The sequence below is a fragment of the Megalobrama amblycephala genome, linkage group LG13 (assembly GCF_018812025.1).
Source record: "Megalobrama amblycephala isolate DHTTF-2021 linkage group LG13, ASM1881202v1, whole genome shotgun sequence".
Classification (NCBI taxonomy): domain Eukaryota; kingdom Metazoa; phylum Chordata; class Actinopteri; order Cypriniformes; family Xenocyprididae; genus Megalobrama; species Megalobrama amblycephala.
Window position 1 is genome coordinate 28,403,268 of NC_063056.1, and position 16,356 is coordinate 28,419,623.

General features: G+C 37.0%; 2 protein-coding genes across 2 annotated transcripts; both read right to left on the reverse strand.

Moving 5' to 3' along the window:
- Positions 1–21: 21 nt before the first annotated feature.
- LOC125280811 (complement C1s-A subcomponent-like) lies at positions 22–6,051 on the reverse strand. Its single transcript, XM_048211556.1, has 7 exons — positions 5,336–6,051; positions 4,967–5,168; positions 4,791–4,808; positions 4,671–4,752; positions 1,534–1,653; positions 1,285–1,359; positions 22–1,074 (listed from the first exon to the last, which is right to left on the reverse strand). The coding sequence occupies exons 1-7, from the start codon at positions 5,359–5,361 to the stop codon at positions 311–313; spliced, it is 1,287 nt and encodes a 428-aa protein (XP_048067513.1). The 5' UTR covers positions 5,362–6,051; the 3' UTR covers positions 22–310.
- Positions 6,052–9,728: 3,677 nt separating this feature from the next.
- Positions 9,729–16,001, reverse strand: LOC125243106 (complement C1r-A subcomponent-like). Its single transcript, XM_048152423.1, has 11 exons — positions 15,841–16,001; positions 15,438–15,639; positions 15,087–15,261; positions 12,413–12,547; positions 11,835–12,037; positions 11,610–11,754; positions 11,354–11,472; positions 11,145–11,223; positions 10,932–11,066; positions 10,766–10,840; positions 9,729–10,632 (listed from the first exon to the last, which is right to left on the reverse strand). Exons 1-11 carry the CDS (start codon positions 15,864–15,866, stop codon positions 9,869–9,871), a joined length of 2,058 nt encoding a protein of 685 aa, XP_048008380.1. The 5' UTR covers positions 15,867–16,001; the 3' UTR covers positions 9,729–9,868.
- Positions 16,002–16,356: the final 355 nt, after the last annotated feature.

Consider the following 16,356-nt stretch of genomic DNA (forward strand, 5'->3'; position numbering starts at 1 on the left):
GACTGAATAACCAGTTTAGACTTCACAACAAACTTCATTTTACTTTATTTTTACCCAGCAGAGGGAGATAACATTATAAAATAATCATCTTTGCTCATTTATTTTGAAACATTTTGACAACTTGGAAAAGACAGAAATAGGCTCCGATTTTATTTCATTAGTTTTCTACCTGCTGAAATAGAAAACAGTTTTGGTTTATTATCATTATAAAATCCTTTTATTCTAAAAACTTTTTGGCTTAAAACTTTTTTTAGAAACTGATCTCAGGTATCACTAAACACTGATAATGCCTTGACTTGCACTACAGATGTTAATTATTTTCCATTGTTTCTCTGATCCAGTCTAGGTAGTTCTGCACTTTTGTGTAGAAACTTTTAGAGTATTCATTACCACATCCACGAGGACCCCATGACACAATGCCCCTCAACTCATAGGGCTGCTCTTTGGTTCCGTAGCCCAACATGGGAAAGAACAGAGGACTTCCAGCATCACCTGTACAACTGTCAACACTTTTAACATCATCTCCAGCACAGAACATGTTTTCAGTGACAGGTAGATCCCCTAATTCACACTTATCAAGAGGATATTCCTGAACATGCCCATAACGTAAAAGTTTACTTATGCCCCGCTCAAACCCACCAAAACCTGATATTGTACCCATTGTGCCCTCCATTACAGATTCATGTGTTTTCTTTGGCAGACACACTGGCCTGATGTTTGGACCGAGTGGAACCCTGGCAGACATTTTGATCAGGGCAATGTCACTATCAAAGTTTTTTTGTTCTTTACCTTTACCAACTCTAGTATAATTTGGGTGAATTATGATCTTCTCTGTCTCCATAGTGACTTGGTTTTTGTCTTGACCATCAATTATTCCCCCTAACCAAGTCATGTTGGTGTTTTCATATCGATCTACTAATTGAGCAGCTGTTAGAGCCCAGTAATCACTGATCAGAGATGCACCACCTCTGGGAGCTGATCTATGTAAGAGCTGCCAGGGAATCTGCCCAGGTCTGGCTGGCATCCCACCAAAGACTCTGGCACCAAAAGAGACCTCTGTATTCATTCCACACACTAAAAATATAAAAAGAAACAAAGATATGAAACTATATGTAATGTAAAATAAAGTTAAACAACAATAGTAATAAAAAAAAAAAAAATCTATCTTTTGGCTGGCTTACCACCAAAGAATCCACACTCTGAGATAACTTTAAAAAAAATACAAATCAAAGAAATTAACACATTGAATATATTCAGTGTCAAGTTAAGTTTCAGAAACGTTACCAGTAACACAAGGAGGAATACTGTCTTTGTTGTCATCTGCTGTCCACTTCTGGTCTTCTGAGCAGGTGTATCTTACTGCGGGAGGGAGAAAGAAAGAAAGAAAGAAAGAAAGAAAGAAAGAAAGAAAGAAAGAAAGAAAGAAAGAAAGAAAGAAAGAAAGAAAGAAAGAAAGTAAGTGGTGGAATAAGTATAAGTGTTGGAAAATCGTGAAATCATATAAATGAAACCCAGTTTTGAACAGTATCTGACCATTAGGAGTTCCTTCAAATGTGTAGTAAGGCTCATTGCAGTAATACTCAATGACTGAATGATACTCATTGTTGGATCCTTTGATAAACCGAACGCCTCCATTTAGCAGGGGCTTTGGATCTCCACAAACAGTAGATGCAAAGAAAAAAAACAGTAGAGATTAAAAAAGGAGCAAGAAAACAAATTGATTGTTAAAAATAATGGTAGCACTTTATTTTACAGTACGTGTACTTTCCTGGTACCTATATAGTAATTATGTTGTACATACAGGTAAAAGAGTGGTAACACAAGTTACTTGCCTGACATGTATGTACTGGAAACTAATAAGAAACACTGCTGTACTTTCCAATGGTACATACATGGTAATTACTTTGTACCTATAGACAAGTGTTGGGTAATAACAGGCACTTACTTATAGTGTCTGTATATGGTAACTAACAGACACATTACTGTACTTAATTATATGTACATGGTAACTATGTAGTACTTACAGACAAGTGTGGGTATTAACAGGCACTTATGTGTGGTAACTAATAAGACACATTACTGTACTTACTAGTGGTATTTACATGGTAACTATGTTGTACTCACAGACAAGTGTGGACACACATAACGGACACTTACTTACAGTGTGTGTGCATGTTAACAACAGTACAAAACAGAGGCTTACCAAATAGTGTTTTCTCACTGTTGTCATTTAAAAAACAAAATTCTCAAGAAATAAAGTAATTGTTTTGCTGCACTATGTATGTACTTTATGTAATGTTTTATGAACTGGTAATGCTAAATTGCTCTCCACAACAGTGCATCTTTTTAAAAAAAATTTTTTTTTACAGTCCTTACTAGGCTTACTAGTTAATATGCTTTAGTTTATTATTACAGAGGTTAAAGAGCTGGTAATTCCTATGTAATGTTTATGTACAAGGGTGCACTTTATTTTACAGTCCTATTTCCATGCAAACAGATACAGGAAGGCACAGCAAAAGAGTAATCTTGTGCAAGGCACAAGGACCACGGAGGCAAGATCGGATACAAGGCTAAACAATGTTCAGTAATGTGTGTGAAGGAGTGCCGCTTATAAAGGGAAGCTGATGGGAAACAGGTGTGAGTGTGATCAGTGCCTAGCTGAGGAACTGTGGGAAATGTAGTCCAGAGTGAAGTGACTGCATGTGTGCAATGAAAAAGTCTTAATGTTGAAATGGAGACCTCTGGTGGGGAGTGAGAGGAAGCAGCAGGAGACAGAAACGCGACACTTTGACTGGTACAGTCCAACAACAATGGACAGTGTTTGCTGTTTTCATATCACTCCAAATGTCTGTGTTTTCCATTCCAGATAGGCTGTCAGTCTGTGCATTAATGACTCTTTCTGCAAGTAGGTAGCGTTAAGTGACTGTTTTTTAAAGGTGCCATCGAATGGAAAATTGAATTTACCTTGGCATAGTTGAATTACAAGAGTTCAGTACATGGAAATGACATACAGTGAGTCTCAAACACCGTTGTTTCCTCCTTCTTATGTAAATCTCATTTGTTTAAAAGACCTCCGAAGAACAGGCAAATCTCAACATAACACAGACTGTTACGTAACAGTCGGGATCATTAATATGTACACCCCCAATATTTGCATAAGCCAGTATTAACGTCTGGATGTGCACAGCTGAATCATCAGACTAGGTAAGCAAGCAAGAACAATAGTGAAAAATGGCAGATGGAGCAATAATAACTGACATGATCCATCATTACATGAAATTTTTAGTGATATTTGTAAATTGTCTTTTAAATGTTTCGTTAGCATGTTGCTAATGTACTGTTAAATGTGGTTAAAGTTACCATCGTTTATTACTGTATTCACGGAGACAAGAGCCGTCGCTATTTTCATTATTAAACACTTGCAGTCTGTATAATGCATAAACACAACTTCATTCTTTATAAATCTCTCCAACAGTGTAGCATTAGCCGTTAGCCACGGAGCACAGCCTTAAACTCATTCAGAATCAATGTAAACATCAAAATAAACACTGTACTTACACGATTAGACATGCTGCATGATGAACACTTTGTAAAGATCCATTTTGAGGGTTATATTAGCTGTGTGAACATTATGCAATGATAGAGTCGAGAGTGTCCCCAAAATGTCCCCAATCACGTTTTCCCAACTTTACTTTGAAATAAAGGTTACAAATTTCTGCTAGCTTGTTGTTCTTTTCTAGCTTAATAGTGGGCTTAAGCTGAAAGCCTCCACCCTGTTGTTACACAATGCATTGTAAAAATGCCATACAACATGGTGGACAAACTTCATAGAATGTAAATGTGAAATATTAAAATATTTGGTCAGAATTATTAGGCTATACTAGCCTGAGCTTGACCAGTGTGTTTTATGACAGATAGACATTTTCTTCCTCTGACAAGTTTAAAGAATAGTTGGATTTTAAATGTTTATTTTTTATTTATTTTTTTTTTTTTTAAACCTGCTCAGTCCAAAATCCACCAAACTGTTCTGTTCCTGAGCCACTTAACCACACTGGCCTAATTTGTGTGCTTAACTCCAGTTATGATGTTTAGCCTAATTGTGTAAATGGAAAACATTCTGCTTACTTCAGTTCAATCACACAGTAAAAGAGTTGTTCGGTCCAGAGTGTGCAGGCGATGTGCACTTAAACAGTTTATTGTGTGTGTGTGTGTGTGTGTGTGTGTGTGTGTGTGTGTGTGTGTGTGTGTGTGTGTGACAAGGTTTACAGGCCTGCCTGGTCGGCACAAATGTACTTTGTGTTACATGTATGAATTGAAATTATGAAGAAACATGGATGGGACAAGCTTTGTCTGTGCATAAACATAGCCTTCCGCATGCTATTTTTTCAATGGCTTTCAAAAAGTGGTGGGGGCAAAATGTACTTCAGCAAAAAGTAGAGGGGACCCATCCATCCCACCTGAAAATTAGGCCTTTGCTCAACCGATTTATTCAAAAGCACTGATTCATTCAAGAACGTAACGCCACTACCATGTGTGAGGAGACGCACAACTGTTAGTTCTGATGTAGATTCATTTTTGCTGTGGCAGATCAAAAATAGACAAAGTACAATTATATTTTGTGTAAAATGTAATAATTGTTACAGCACTAATGTTGCTTTATTATAACTCACCAACAGCCTGGTAGGATGCATTAAATCCCATGTGGGATTTGGGTTTTGAATCATCAGTTAGAAAAATGAGCCAGGGTGAAACCTGTCTGTGGAATTCTGGCCACAAAACTTCCACAGAACCTTCTTATCAGACATAACCTGAATGCAAAATAATTAAAATACCATCAAACTGTATGATACTGCTGTTCAAATGATTGTGCAAGCTCAAATGAGCTTAAAGTAAAAAAAAAAAAAAAAAATAAAAAATCTTTACTGTGATTCGATTTTACATGATTTTGAAGTGAGGTGACACTTACAATGAGAGAATCATGGTAACAGTTTGGAGAGGGCTCAATGTCCAAGTGATTGAACTTTAGTTGGATCTGATACCCCTGCGGCACCTCCAGGTCCCACTCTTCCAAGATATCTGCTGGATATGGTTGAGGATACTGTGGAGAAGACACCTCCCCAAACATGGCCGGCTCACGTTCACACACACTCACACATGCCCACAGCAGGCTGAATCAGTGTGGTGGGACAGGGATGCAGACAGAAATCAAAGTAGTTTAATCTGTAATTCTATAAACGTTCTGAGATGGTTTAAAACATTAATCTCCACTGACAATTAGTAAAATAATAATGTGGATGAGCCTAAATTCAGATGAAACATGAAAAAAGGAACTTACCAAATTATTAGAACATTTCCAGCCATGACAAGCAGATGTCAATAGCACTTTTACTAAAATGATAAAGCAGTTGAGAGGATTTTTTTTTTCTCTCCGTAGTTTTTATGGCTACAGTTGCAATGCCTCTCTATTGACAGAGCAAGGGTCTAACAGTCATGATAAAAGAAACATTTGTTTGATTTGGCTGTGCTACAAAAACAATGACAGCAACATAAAAGAGAAAGAGAGAGATGCAAACAAGACTTCCCATGATACACGCTACTTTTTAGCCTGTTGACAAAATGGGGAAGGGTTAAAGTCTGCAGACACATTTTTATGCTGCACTATGGTGCATAGGCCTAATTTGTGGTTTGTTTACAATATGTCATATCACATTAATTTTTTAAAAAAATATTTTTTGTAAATGGTCATTAACCTTTAAACAGGCAATGTGCGCCATAGGGTACATATTTAGTCTCATGTACTGTAGGAGGCATGAGAAAGAATTTTTCATCCAATATCATAGTTGAGTCTGTTTGGAGTATGTGGCTCATCCGACTTGGTTCTGACGTCGTAGAAAGTAGGCATATTAATCTTACTTTTTTCGGGAAAAAAAAAATGCAATTCATATTAATTATATAATATTAATCGTGAACTTTGTCTTAAAATGTTGAAATAGAAAATTAAGTCAAATGTTGATCATGCTGTTATTTATCACATTTTGAAAAGCCTGAGGTACATTGCCCTATTAGGTAAAAAAAAAAAGGATTATGGGTTGTGGGTGTTGGGGGGGGCCCAGTTGAAATCTCGTGCCATGGCCCAGGCCCTTAGAGAAGATTCTTATAGGCCTTCATGGCCCCCTGTATGCAGTCTCCCTTCTCAATCTATGTATTTTGAGTATTAAAAAATTGTGCAAATAGTAATATTCACATGTAAAACTGATATTATTACATTTAGTTATACATCTTTGCATGTTTAACTAGATATTTTCCTGCAGAGTTTCATACAGCTCATTTTATGGTAGAACAGAGACGTCTAACACTGCTCCTGAAGGGCTAATGTTTTACAGAGTTCAGCTCCAACCCTGATCAAACACACATGAAAAATCTAACCAAAGTCTTCAGGGTTACTTAAAAAACAATTGTAAGTTGTATCATAAATCAAGCATTCTGCATTAGTTTAGGCAGGCCTCGTAGTCAAGCAACGCTATCTGCTGATTCGCAAATTCTAACCCCACCTATCAGCTGATCCGATTCCTATGAACTCCATTGGCAACTCTAATATCCTCCTGAGACCCCCAAATGTATTTTTTTTTTTTAAATTTAGTATTTTTTCACGTCATTATATTGTTTAGAGCATAAGAAATAAATGAAAAAATAACATTTTTAAAAAATTATATTTTATTCATATGTTATGCTATGTCCTCTGTAGTGGACACCAGGACTAAGTTGTTTAAAAAATAAAATGACATGAAATGACATGTATAGGCAAAAACAATGGGATTTTGTTTTTAATCACCAATCAATTTTTAGGCTTCAGGATTGTTTTTAACCAAACTTTGTATAAAGATGATTCTCAACTATGTTATGAAACATATAATGGAATTAATTGATATACCATTTTACTTTATGCAGTATGAGGGTAAAATGGCCATACATGGGTTTTCCCATTCAATACAATGTATCTATACACTGTATCTAATTTGCATATTAATGTGTTCTTGGAGCAACATGCAATGAAAAAAGAAGTGTAATAATGGGAGCAATAATTGGCAACATTTTCATAATAATATCTAATAATTAATAGGAATATTGATATACAATTTCTTTCCCTATTCACTTGTTGTGTCTCCTGAAATGCCTGATAAACATGATTTAAGTCCCGGTGTCCTCTACAGTGGACATGTATGAAATCAATGTTCTGTTTCATAACAGAAAGTCATATTTTGATTTGAAACCCCATAACATTTTCCTGAGATGTTGATTTATAATAAACAATTTGAAAATTAATCCGATTTAAATAATCACAAAATATTATCATATTTCCATAAGAGTGCTAATTTTCATTTTTTTAGTCATATTTAAAGACCAAGAAGTTGTTGTTGTAATGGGGAAACCTCTAAAAATCTGGTATCTCTGCAAAGCCCTGAATGTGCTCTTTACAGGACATCCAGACTTAAAACTGTGACATGTACGATGTCAGAGAAAACCACTAAAATATAATGTCCACTACAGAGGACAGAAGTCTATTCCTGGGTCCCAGGAGGATATAAGGCACACTACTTAAACGCAGCTTCCGTCTCTCTGCTTGCTTGGCTGCTTCCACTGCATGCTGCTTGTAACCCACCTCCTCCCCAGCTCCTCAAACTTGTGTTTAACTTAATCAGTGTTATTCTGGTGTCATTGATGCATGCTCTGTTCTCAATAGGGGGATTTTCTGCTGCTCTCCCAGATAAAAAATGGGAGGTTGTCCCCAGAAGCTGCTGCTGTTCCCGGTCTTGGCTTTCATAGAGCTCATGAAAAGGACGGGAATTTAAAACAGAGCCATGCCGCCAAATGTAACTTTAGCAAAATATGCCGATAAAAAAATAGACTAAAGTTTGTCTCTTGTAATTTTTGACTTAAGTGGTCCTGATTGAAATTACATTATATGATTGATTATGGAGCTAAATCCTGCAGGACAGTGGACCTGAAGAGTTTCCCACCCCTGAGGCTGAAGACTAAACAGTTCAGCAGTGGAAAAATATAAATAATGCATATGCCTCAATTTTATTACACGTAGATACATGCAGCATATTTTGTATATTACATATTTTTGCATCACATAAATCCAAATATATATAATATAAAAAGTGACATTTTAGTGATCATTTTCCCCTCTTGCCTGTTTTAGGGTTAAGATGAGGTTCATTTTTCAAAAATGACAGGGGACAGTTCCTACAATATCTGCCTATTGTATATTTTAAGGTGGTGGGGCTATGAGATCCAAGTTTTTTCAGTAGGTAATTGCATATAAATAAGAAAGAGTTTATCAGACATGTATACAGTCATGTATACGGTCACAAATTAGATGTCTAAAATGAGAAACTTTAAAGAGAAATGTCAGAGTATTTTGATATAAGAGAAGAGGAGCTTCAGTTTGTTGCACAGCCCTATTTGTTTAAACCGCAAAAGGCATCTAAGCTTACGATACTCCTACATCGCTTCAGGTGTTACTCATTTGGCGCAAGTCGACTTCCGCTGTATGCGTACCATCGCTTCAGAAAGCCCCTCTGGAGCTGTATGGATTATATTTATGATGGGTGGATGATTTTATTGTGTGCTTTAAAACAGACCCCACATTCATGTTCACTACCATAAAGCTTGGTAGAGGCAGAATATTTAAAATATATCTCTGACTGTGTTTGTCTGAAAGAAGATAGTCATATACACCTAGGATGGCTTAAGGATCATGGGATAATTTTCATTTTTGGATGATCTATCCCTTTAAAATTTGGTTAATACAACCTCAGATGATCAACCTCAGATAGGCTTTCTCCTGGCAACCCTCCCAAACAAGCCATATTTGTCCCATCTTTTTCTAATTGTGCTGCCATGAACTTTAACATGCTAACTTAGGCCTGTAGAGTCTGAGATGTAACTCTTGTTTTTTTTTGTTTTTTTGCAGTTTCTCTGAACAGTGCACGGTCTGACCTTGGGGTGAATCTGCTGGGAAGTTCACTCCTGGGAAGATTGGCAACTGTTTGAACGACTTCAAAATGTTTGGAAATGGCCTTGTAACCCTTCCTAGATTGATGGGCAGCAACAATTGCTTCTCTAACTTCGCTTTCCTCCTTGTTATTGTGTTAACACACACCTGGAGGCTTCCGACCAGCAAACAGCCAAAACTTCTGCTTTTATAAAATTGGTCACACTTGCTGATGATTAATCAATCAAAGGCATTTGATTAGCAGTGCCTGACAGCTACTTACCCTCTTAAATCCTATGGAAGCAGCAAGGGTGTCCTTAGTTTGTTACACATGGCTTCTCCATTTTTGTAGTTTTTGTTTAACAAATAATGACACGGTGTAATGTCACGTGTTGTTGTGTTTACCTAATTTTAAGACCTGCCAAGGATCAGATGTTTTTTGTTTTTTTTAAATTATGTCCTGATATGTAAAAGAATTCAAAACAGTGTACTTTCTTTTCACATGATTGTATAAGATTCACTTGCATTTCTTTCATTGTCCATGATCACATATAACTATGATGGTTTAGGAAAAACATCTGAGCTCCTCTTTGAGGATGACTGAATAACCAGTTTAGACTTCACAACAAATGCCAATATTTTTACCCAGCAGAGGGATAATCCTCTTTGCTAATTTATTTATTTTGAAAGATTTCGACAAATTGGAAAAGACAAAAATAGACTCTAATGTTATTTAATTATTTTATTTATTTTTTGCCTGCTGAAATATAAAATTAGTTTATTTTCATTATAAAATTGTTTTATTATAAATGTTTTTTTTTGACCGTCATGCACATAATTCAACTGATAATGTCTTGACTATAGATGTTAATTATTTGCCATTGTTTCCCTGATCCAGTCCAGGTAGTTCTGCACTTTAGCATAGAAACCTTTAGAGGCTGTATTGCCACATCTTTCAGGACCCCATGACACAATGCCCCTCACCTCATAGGGCTGCTCTTTAGATCCATAGCCCAACATGGGGAAGAACAGAGGACCTCCACTGTCACCTTTACAACTGTCAATGCTTTTAACATCATCTCCAGCACAGAACATGTTTTCAGTGACAGGCAGATCCCCTGACTCACACTTATCAAGAGGATATTCCTGAACATGCCCATAACGTAATTTTTTACTTCTTAAGCCCCCCTCAAACCCACCGAAACCTGATATTGTACCCATTGTGCCCTCCATTACAGGTTCATGTGTTTTGTTTGGCAGACACACTGGCCTGATGTTTGGACCGAGTGGCACCCTGGCAGACATTTTGATCAGAGCAATGTCATTATCAAAGGTAGATGTATAACCATGCTGACCAACCCTCTGATAATTTGGGTGAATTATGATCTTCTCTGTCTCCATAGTGACTGGGGGTTTGTCCTCTTCAGTTATTCCTCCAAGCCAAGTCATGTTGGTGTTTTCAAATCCATCCACTACATGAGCAGCTGTTAGAGCCCAGTAATCACTGATCAGAGACGCACCACCTCTGGGAGCTGATCTATGTAAGAGCTGCCAGGGAATCTGCCCAGGTCTGGCTGGCACCCCACCAAAGACTCTGCCACCAGAAGAGACCTCTGTATTCATTCCACACACTAAAAGAACAAACAAAAAAAACATATATATATACATATATGAAAATACGAGAAATGTACAATACACAAAAAATGTAACAAACGCACAAGTACAAAATAATATAAAATCTCTTTTTATCTGTCTCTCTATTACCAGGATAACAAGGAGGAATAATGTCATTGTTGTTGTCTTCTGTCCATTTCCGGTCTTCTGCACACCTGTATCTTACTACACAGGAGAAAGAAAGCAAGGAAATTAGCTTAAAAAGTCAGGATTCATCAATCACAAGAATAAAATTGGGTATTGTACAGTATCTGACCTTTAGGAGTATCCTTAAATCTGTAGTAAGGCTCATTGCAGTGATACTCTATGACAGAGAGATATTCGTTGTTTTCTCCACTGATAAACTGAATGTCTCCATTTAGCAGCGGCTTTGGATCTCCACAGTCAATAACTGCAATGATACATAGGAACAAAATGATGAATGGATGAATCAATGAAATAATAAGTCAGGTGATGTATATTTACTCACTCTTGCACTCTGGCAGTGTCAAATGCCATTGTCCGTTACTCTGACAAACGGTCTTAAAACTTGCAATCTCTTTCTCTCCCTTACAGAAGGCAAAGGAAAAGAAAAACACAATATTACCAGGGAAAAATAAATAAATTCATGTCACATGATACTTAGGCCATCACCACCAGATTTCCAGGTTTGACCATCACCATGATTTTTAATCTCACCATCATAAGCTTGTATCCTGGGTCACAGCGCACATAAATGTAGTCTCTGTACAAGTACTCTTCAAAATCTGGTGTGACTTTTCCATTGCTGATACTGTCTGGATATGGACACTTCACCCCTTTAAAAGAGATGTGAGGATATCAGTCTAATATATATTTGCATAGATATTTAAAGATTTATAGTGATTCGACAGTGTTCTGACATCCACAAGGAAAAACAGTCAACAAAGATGCAGTATATTTTTCTCTCTCTCACTCTGTGTGGTGTAATGTAAGCTCCACCCCTGGCTCTGTCCGTATCTGTCGGTGTGATACTCCAGCTGGACGGAGTGAGTGCCCGTTTTGAGGACGCCAGGACTGTTTCCTCCACAGTACTTCTTGGTTTTTCCTAGGGCAGACACCTGAGAAAAAATGAGAAGCAAAAGTAAATCAAAAATGTGTATTCATATGAAGATAGACAGACATTTATAGCAAAACATACTTGCAGCCAGTGGAAGAGGCAGGCTGGTCCTTGATTGTAGACCTGCTCTATGTGGAAGGTCTGGCTAAAGTTGAGAGTGATAATGAAGCCTGGCTCCACAGAGATGCTGTAGACACAGTCCAGATCATGCGGGGACATGTCTGGGTAACCAGGACTGGAGATGGTCCCCTCTAGTTCACTGTGCACCCCACCTCCACAGTCCACTAGCACAGGAATGAAACACACACCAGTTGCTATAGGTTATGATTTTTGTTTTTTGTTTTTCAGATGGCTGTAAAGTTAGACTTTACATAAGTGTTATTTTGGTATTATTTATATACGATGACTGTTTTTATTAATTTTATTAACCGTTATTATTAGCTTTAATTTTTCAGTTTTCATTTTCATTTTAACTTTTAGTAATTTTGTTATGAGCTTTTGTCAATTTTATTTATCAATATATATATATATATATATATATATATATATATATATATATGGTAGTATATATACTACCAACCTCCATAATCAACAAACAGCATGCTGAAAATGTTGTTTACAATCATGGCGCCTAGGCTGTTATTAATGAACACACTTACAGGCGCAGGTGCGATGGTCAGACATTAGCGTGTAACCATGGTGACATGCACAGAGGTAGGAGCCAAGAGTGTTGAGGCATATCTGTGAACATGGTGGACCTTTTACCACACTGGAAGATGAACACTCATCTATGTCTAAGGGAACAGGTATATAAGGATATCAAGCATTAAAAGATGTACACAAAATGTTATGGTGTTAATACAGCACTGAAATTGTAGCATATTTAATTAAATGACATCACGTGACACAAGCAACAGTGCTGTTGTTCCATTACTCAGCATACTGCTTTTATACAACAGTTCAATAAACAAGAATACATACTGAGCAACTTGCATTTTAGAGGCATTATTGCCAGTAACTGTCTATTTTTGTTGCATTTATACAGTGCCCTCCACAATTATTGGCACCCTTAGTAATTATGAGCAAAGGCGGCTGTGAAAATAAATCTGCATTGTTTATCCTTTTGATCTTTCATTCAAAAAATTCACAAAATTCTAACCTTTCATTGAAGGAAAACAGTTGAAAATGGGGGGAAACTCACATTATGAAATAAATGTTTTTCTCCAATACACGTTGGCCACAATTACTGGCACCCCTAGAAATTCTTATGAGTAAAATATCTCTGAAGTATATTCCCATTCATATTTACATTTTTTTAGCACACCAGGGTGATCATGAACATGAAATTGTCCAGCCATGACAAATCATTCATCACAATGAAACCAAAGAATATAGTTCTGATGTGCAGCTTCACAAAATAGAAAGTGGCTGTAAGAAAATAGCTAAAGCATTGAAAATCCCCATTTCCACTATCAGGGCAATAATTAAGAAGTTCCAATCAACTAAAGATGTTACAAATCTGCCTGGAAGAGGACGTGTGTCTAAATCGTCTTAATACACACTGAGGAGGAAAGTTTGAGTGGACAAAGACTCTCCTAGGATCACAGCTGGAGAATTGCAGAGATTAGTTGAGTCTTGAATCTCAGAAAGCCTAAAAAAAATTATCAAACAGCACCTACATCCCCACAAGTTGTTCGGGAGGGTTTCAAGAAAAATCCTCTGCTCTCATCCAGAACCAATCTCCAGCATATTCAGTTGTCAGACACGACTGGAACTTCAAACTGGACCGGCTTCTATGGTCAGATGAAACTAAAAAAAGAGCTTTTTGGCAGCAAACCCACCAGATGGAGTACCCCATGCCCACGGTTAAATATACTGCTGGATCTTTAATGTTGTGGGCCTATTTTTCTGCTGGAGGTCCTGGACATCTTGTTCAGATACATGGTATCATGGATTCTATCAAATACCAACAGATAAAAAATCAAAACCTGAACGCTTCTGCTAGAAATCCAATAATGGGCCATGGTTGGATCTTCCATCTGGACAATGATCCAAAACAAACATCAAATCCAACACAAAAATGGGTCACTGAGCACAAAATGAAGCTTCTGCCATGGCCATCTCAGTCCCCTGACCTGAACCCTAAAGAAAATGAGTGGAGTGAACTGAAGAGAAGAAGCAACAACATGGAGCTGGGAATCTGAAGGATCTGGAGAGATTCTGCATGAAGGAATGATCTCTGATCTCGTCAGGTGTTCTCCAAACATATCAGGCATTATAGGTGAAGACTCAGAGCTGTTATCTTGGCAAAAGGAGGTTGCAAAAAGTTTTGAATAAAAGGGTGCCAATAATTGTGGCCAACGTGTATTGGAGAAAAACATTTATTTCATAATGTGAGTTTCCCCCACTTTCAATTATTTTCCTTAAATGAAAGGTTAGAATTTTGTGAATTTTTTGAATAAAAGATCAAAAGGATAAACAATGCAGATTTATTTTCACAGCTGCTTTTGCTCATAATTACTAAGGGTGCCAATAATTGTGGAGGGCACTGTAATTCTAAATGAAGCCACAGTCCCCGGGCAACACACCACAGTAGTGTTTTGTTACTGAATGAGTGTTTTTGAATGAATCAGTTGAGCGAATGATTCCATGACTTTATGATGCTCATAAAGACAGTCATTTGTCTGCACCTACTGGTGTATCGATGTAATCACAGACAGTAGCAATATTACCATTTTAAGTAGTGAATTTGACTTATAAAACACTTGCGAATAAAACTGTTCCCATGTGTTTAAAAGAACATTTTCCTGTGAAACTGGTGCAATGTATCAATAATAAAAATGAAAGTTGCTGCAACTGGTTAAGCCATTGTGGTTTTTCCATCATAATAAATTACCTACACCTCAGATGCCTGATGTTTGGGAATGCAATTAATTTTGGTAGGCCTAAATGTGTTTCTATCATAGTTTATGCACACATTTTCTTATTGGATAAAAAAATAATGTATCTGCCGCAATTGAGCGAACACATTTTTTAATTGCATTTTAAGATTTTATGCACATCTTAGTGTTTCCATTTTTTTTTTTTTTTTTTTCACAATATCTCAAAATTCACAAATGTTAATGGAAAATACCCAACTGACAGTCTGTATTGAATGCACAAACACAGACAAGGGGAGTGATACAAATAGTTAAAAGCCAATCAAATTTGAGGACCGAACTGTTGAAAAAAAAAAGTGGAATGTTATACATCCTAATAGAACATGTTTAGTAAAAAACATATGTACACAACTAAATTCTTTGTGATATGCTTGGAAGATGTAGCCAAACTCACCAACAGCCTGGTAGAATGCAGCGAATCCCAAGTGTGACTCATGATTTGAGTCGTCTGTTAGAAAAACCAGCTGGAGACGGTTACCAGGAGCCAAGATGGGCTTTTCACCTGGGTGAAACCTGTCGGTGGAATTCTGACCACAGAACTTCCCCAGAACCTTCTCACCAGACACAACCTGAACATAAAAGAATCACATGTGCTAAGGTATTAGAAACTAAATATGTCTTGACATTTTCCAAACCTAATTCACATCTAGTGCATATGACTTTATGGGGTCATTCCCCCACAACACAAGATACAACACAGTACAAGGTATGGATTGTGCAACATCTAAGTTGAAATATCACTAACCGAGACAGAATCGTAGTAACAGTTTGGAGAGGGCTCAATGTCCAAGTGATTGAATGTTAGCTGGATCTGGTAGCCTTGAGGCACCTCCAGGTCCCACTGTTCCTGAAGATTCGCTGGATATGGTTGAGGGTACTGTGGAGAAGACACCTCTCCAAACATGGCCAGCTCACATTTACACACACTCACACATGCCCACAGCAGGCTGAATCAGTGTTCGAGTAAAAAACAGAAAAAGATTATAATTGTCATGCTGGAAGAATTCAGTAAATAGACACAGTAACCATTCTGAGATGGTTAAAGAATGGCAGTATCCACCAATGATTGTTATTAAATAAACCACACAGTTGAATTTCTATATTGTAACACATGCAAATGTTAAGAATTAAATCTAAAAACAACTTACCAAATTATTAGATGTATTCCATCCATAACAGATATGCAGATGTCAATAACTGTTTCACTACACTGTTCATGCAGTCATGAGGTTTTCTTGTGATAAAGTGTATGTGGTTAACAATCACAAATGAGAGAACAAGAGTCTAAAAGTCATCAAAAAAAGGTAAACTTGTTTGATTTGGCTATGGCAGAAAAGAGAGATAACTACTTTTCCCGTAAACCTTGCTGCGTTTTCAACCTGTTTACACAAACATTAAGGGTTAAAGTCTACAGAGATCATTTTCATGCATCTTTTCTTTACAGATTATTAGATTTTTCCATCCTTGTCAGTTACAAAGAAAGTGTTTGTGTATAAAGCAGTTTTGAGGAAATAAATCATAATTCATAAATATTAGCTGTTTAGGCATCGCAGGTGGGCAATGTGTTTAAAAGTCACCATAAAAATCAGGTTTATTTGATTTGGCTGAAGAGGAAGACAAATCTAGAAAGGCAAAAGTACAAGGCATGGAAAAGCCATGAAAGA

What these genes read in the sequence shown, in the direction of transcription:
- LOC125280811 (XM_048211556.1), bottom strand. Translation starts at nt 5,361, where the DNA reads ATGGCTGGAAATGTTCTAATAATTTG. An exon ending in GGAAATGTTCTAATAATTTG is followed by an intron (nt 5,169 to 5,335) that starts GTAAGTTCCTTT and finishes ACACTGATTCAG; the next exon opens with CCTGCTGTGGGCATGTGTGA. An exon ending in TGCATCCTACCAGGCTGTTG is followed by an intron (nt 1,654 to 4,670) that starts GTGAGTTATAAT and finishes CTGTTTGTGGAG; the next exon opens with ATCCAAAGCCCCTGCTAAAT.
- LOC125243106 (XM_048152423.1), bottom strand. Translation starts at nt 15,866, where the DNA reads ATGGATGGAATACATCTAATAATTTG. An exon ending in CAGGATACAAGCTTATGATG is followed by an intron (nt 11,224 to 11,353) that starts GTGAGATTAAAA and finishes GCCTTCTGTAAG; the next exon opens with GGAGAGAAAGAGATTGCAAG. An exon ending in TATTCCTCCTTGTTATCCTG is followed by an intron (nt 10,633 to 10,765) that starts GTAATAGAGAGA and finishes TTGTTCTTTTAG; the next exon opens with TGTGTGGAATGAATACAGAG.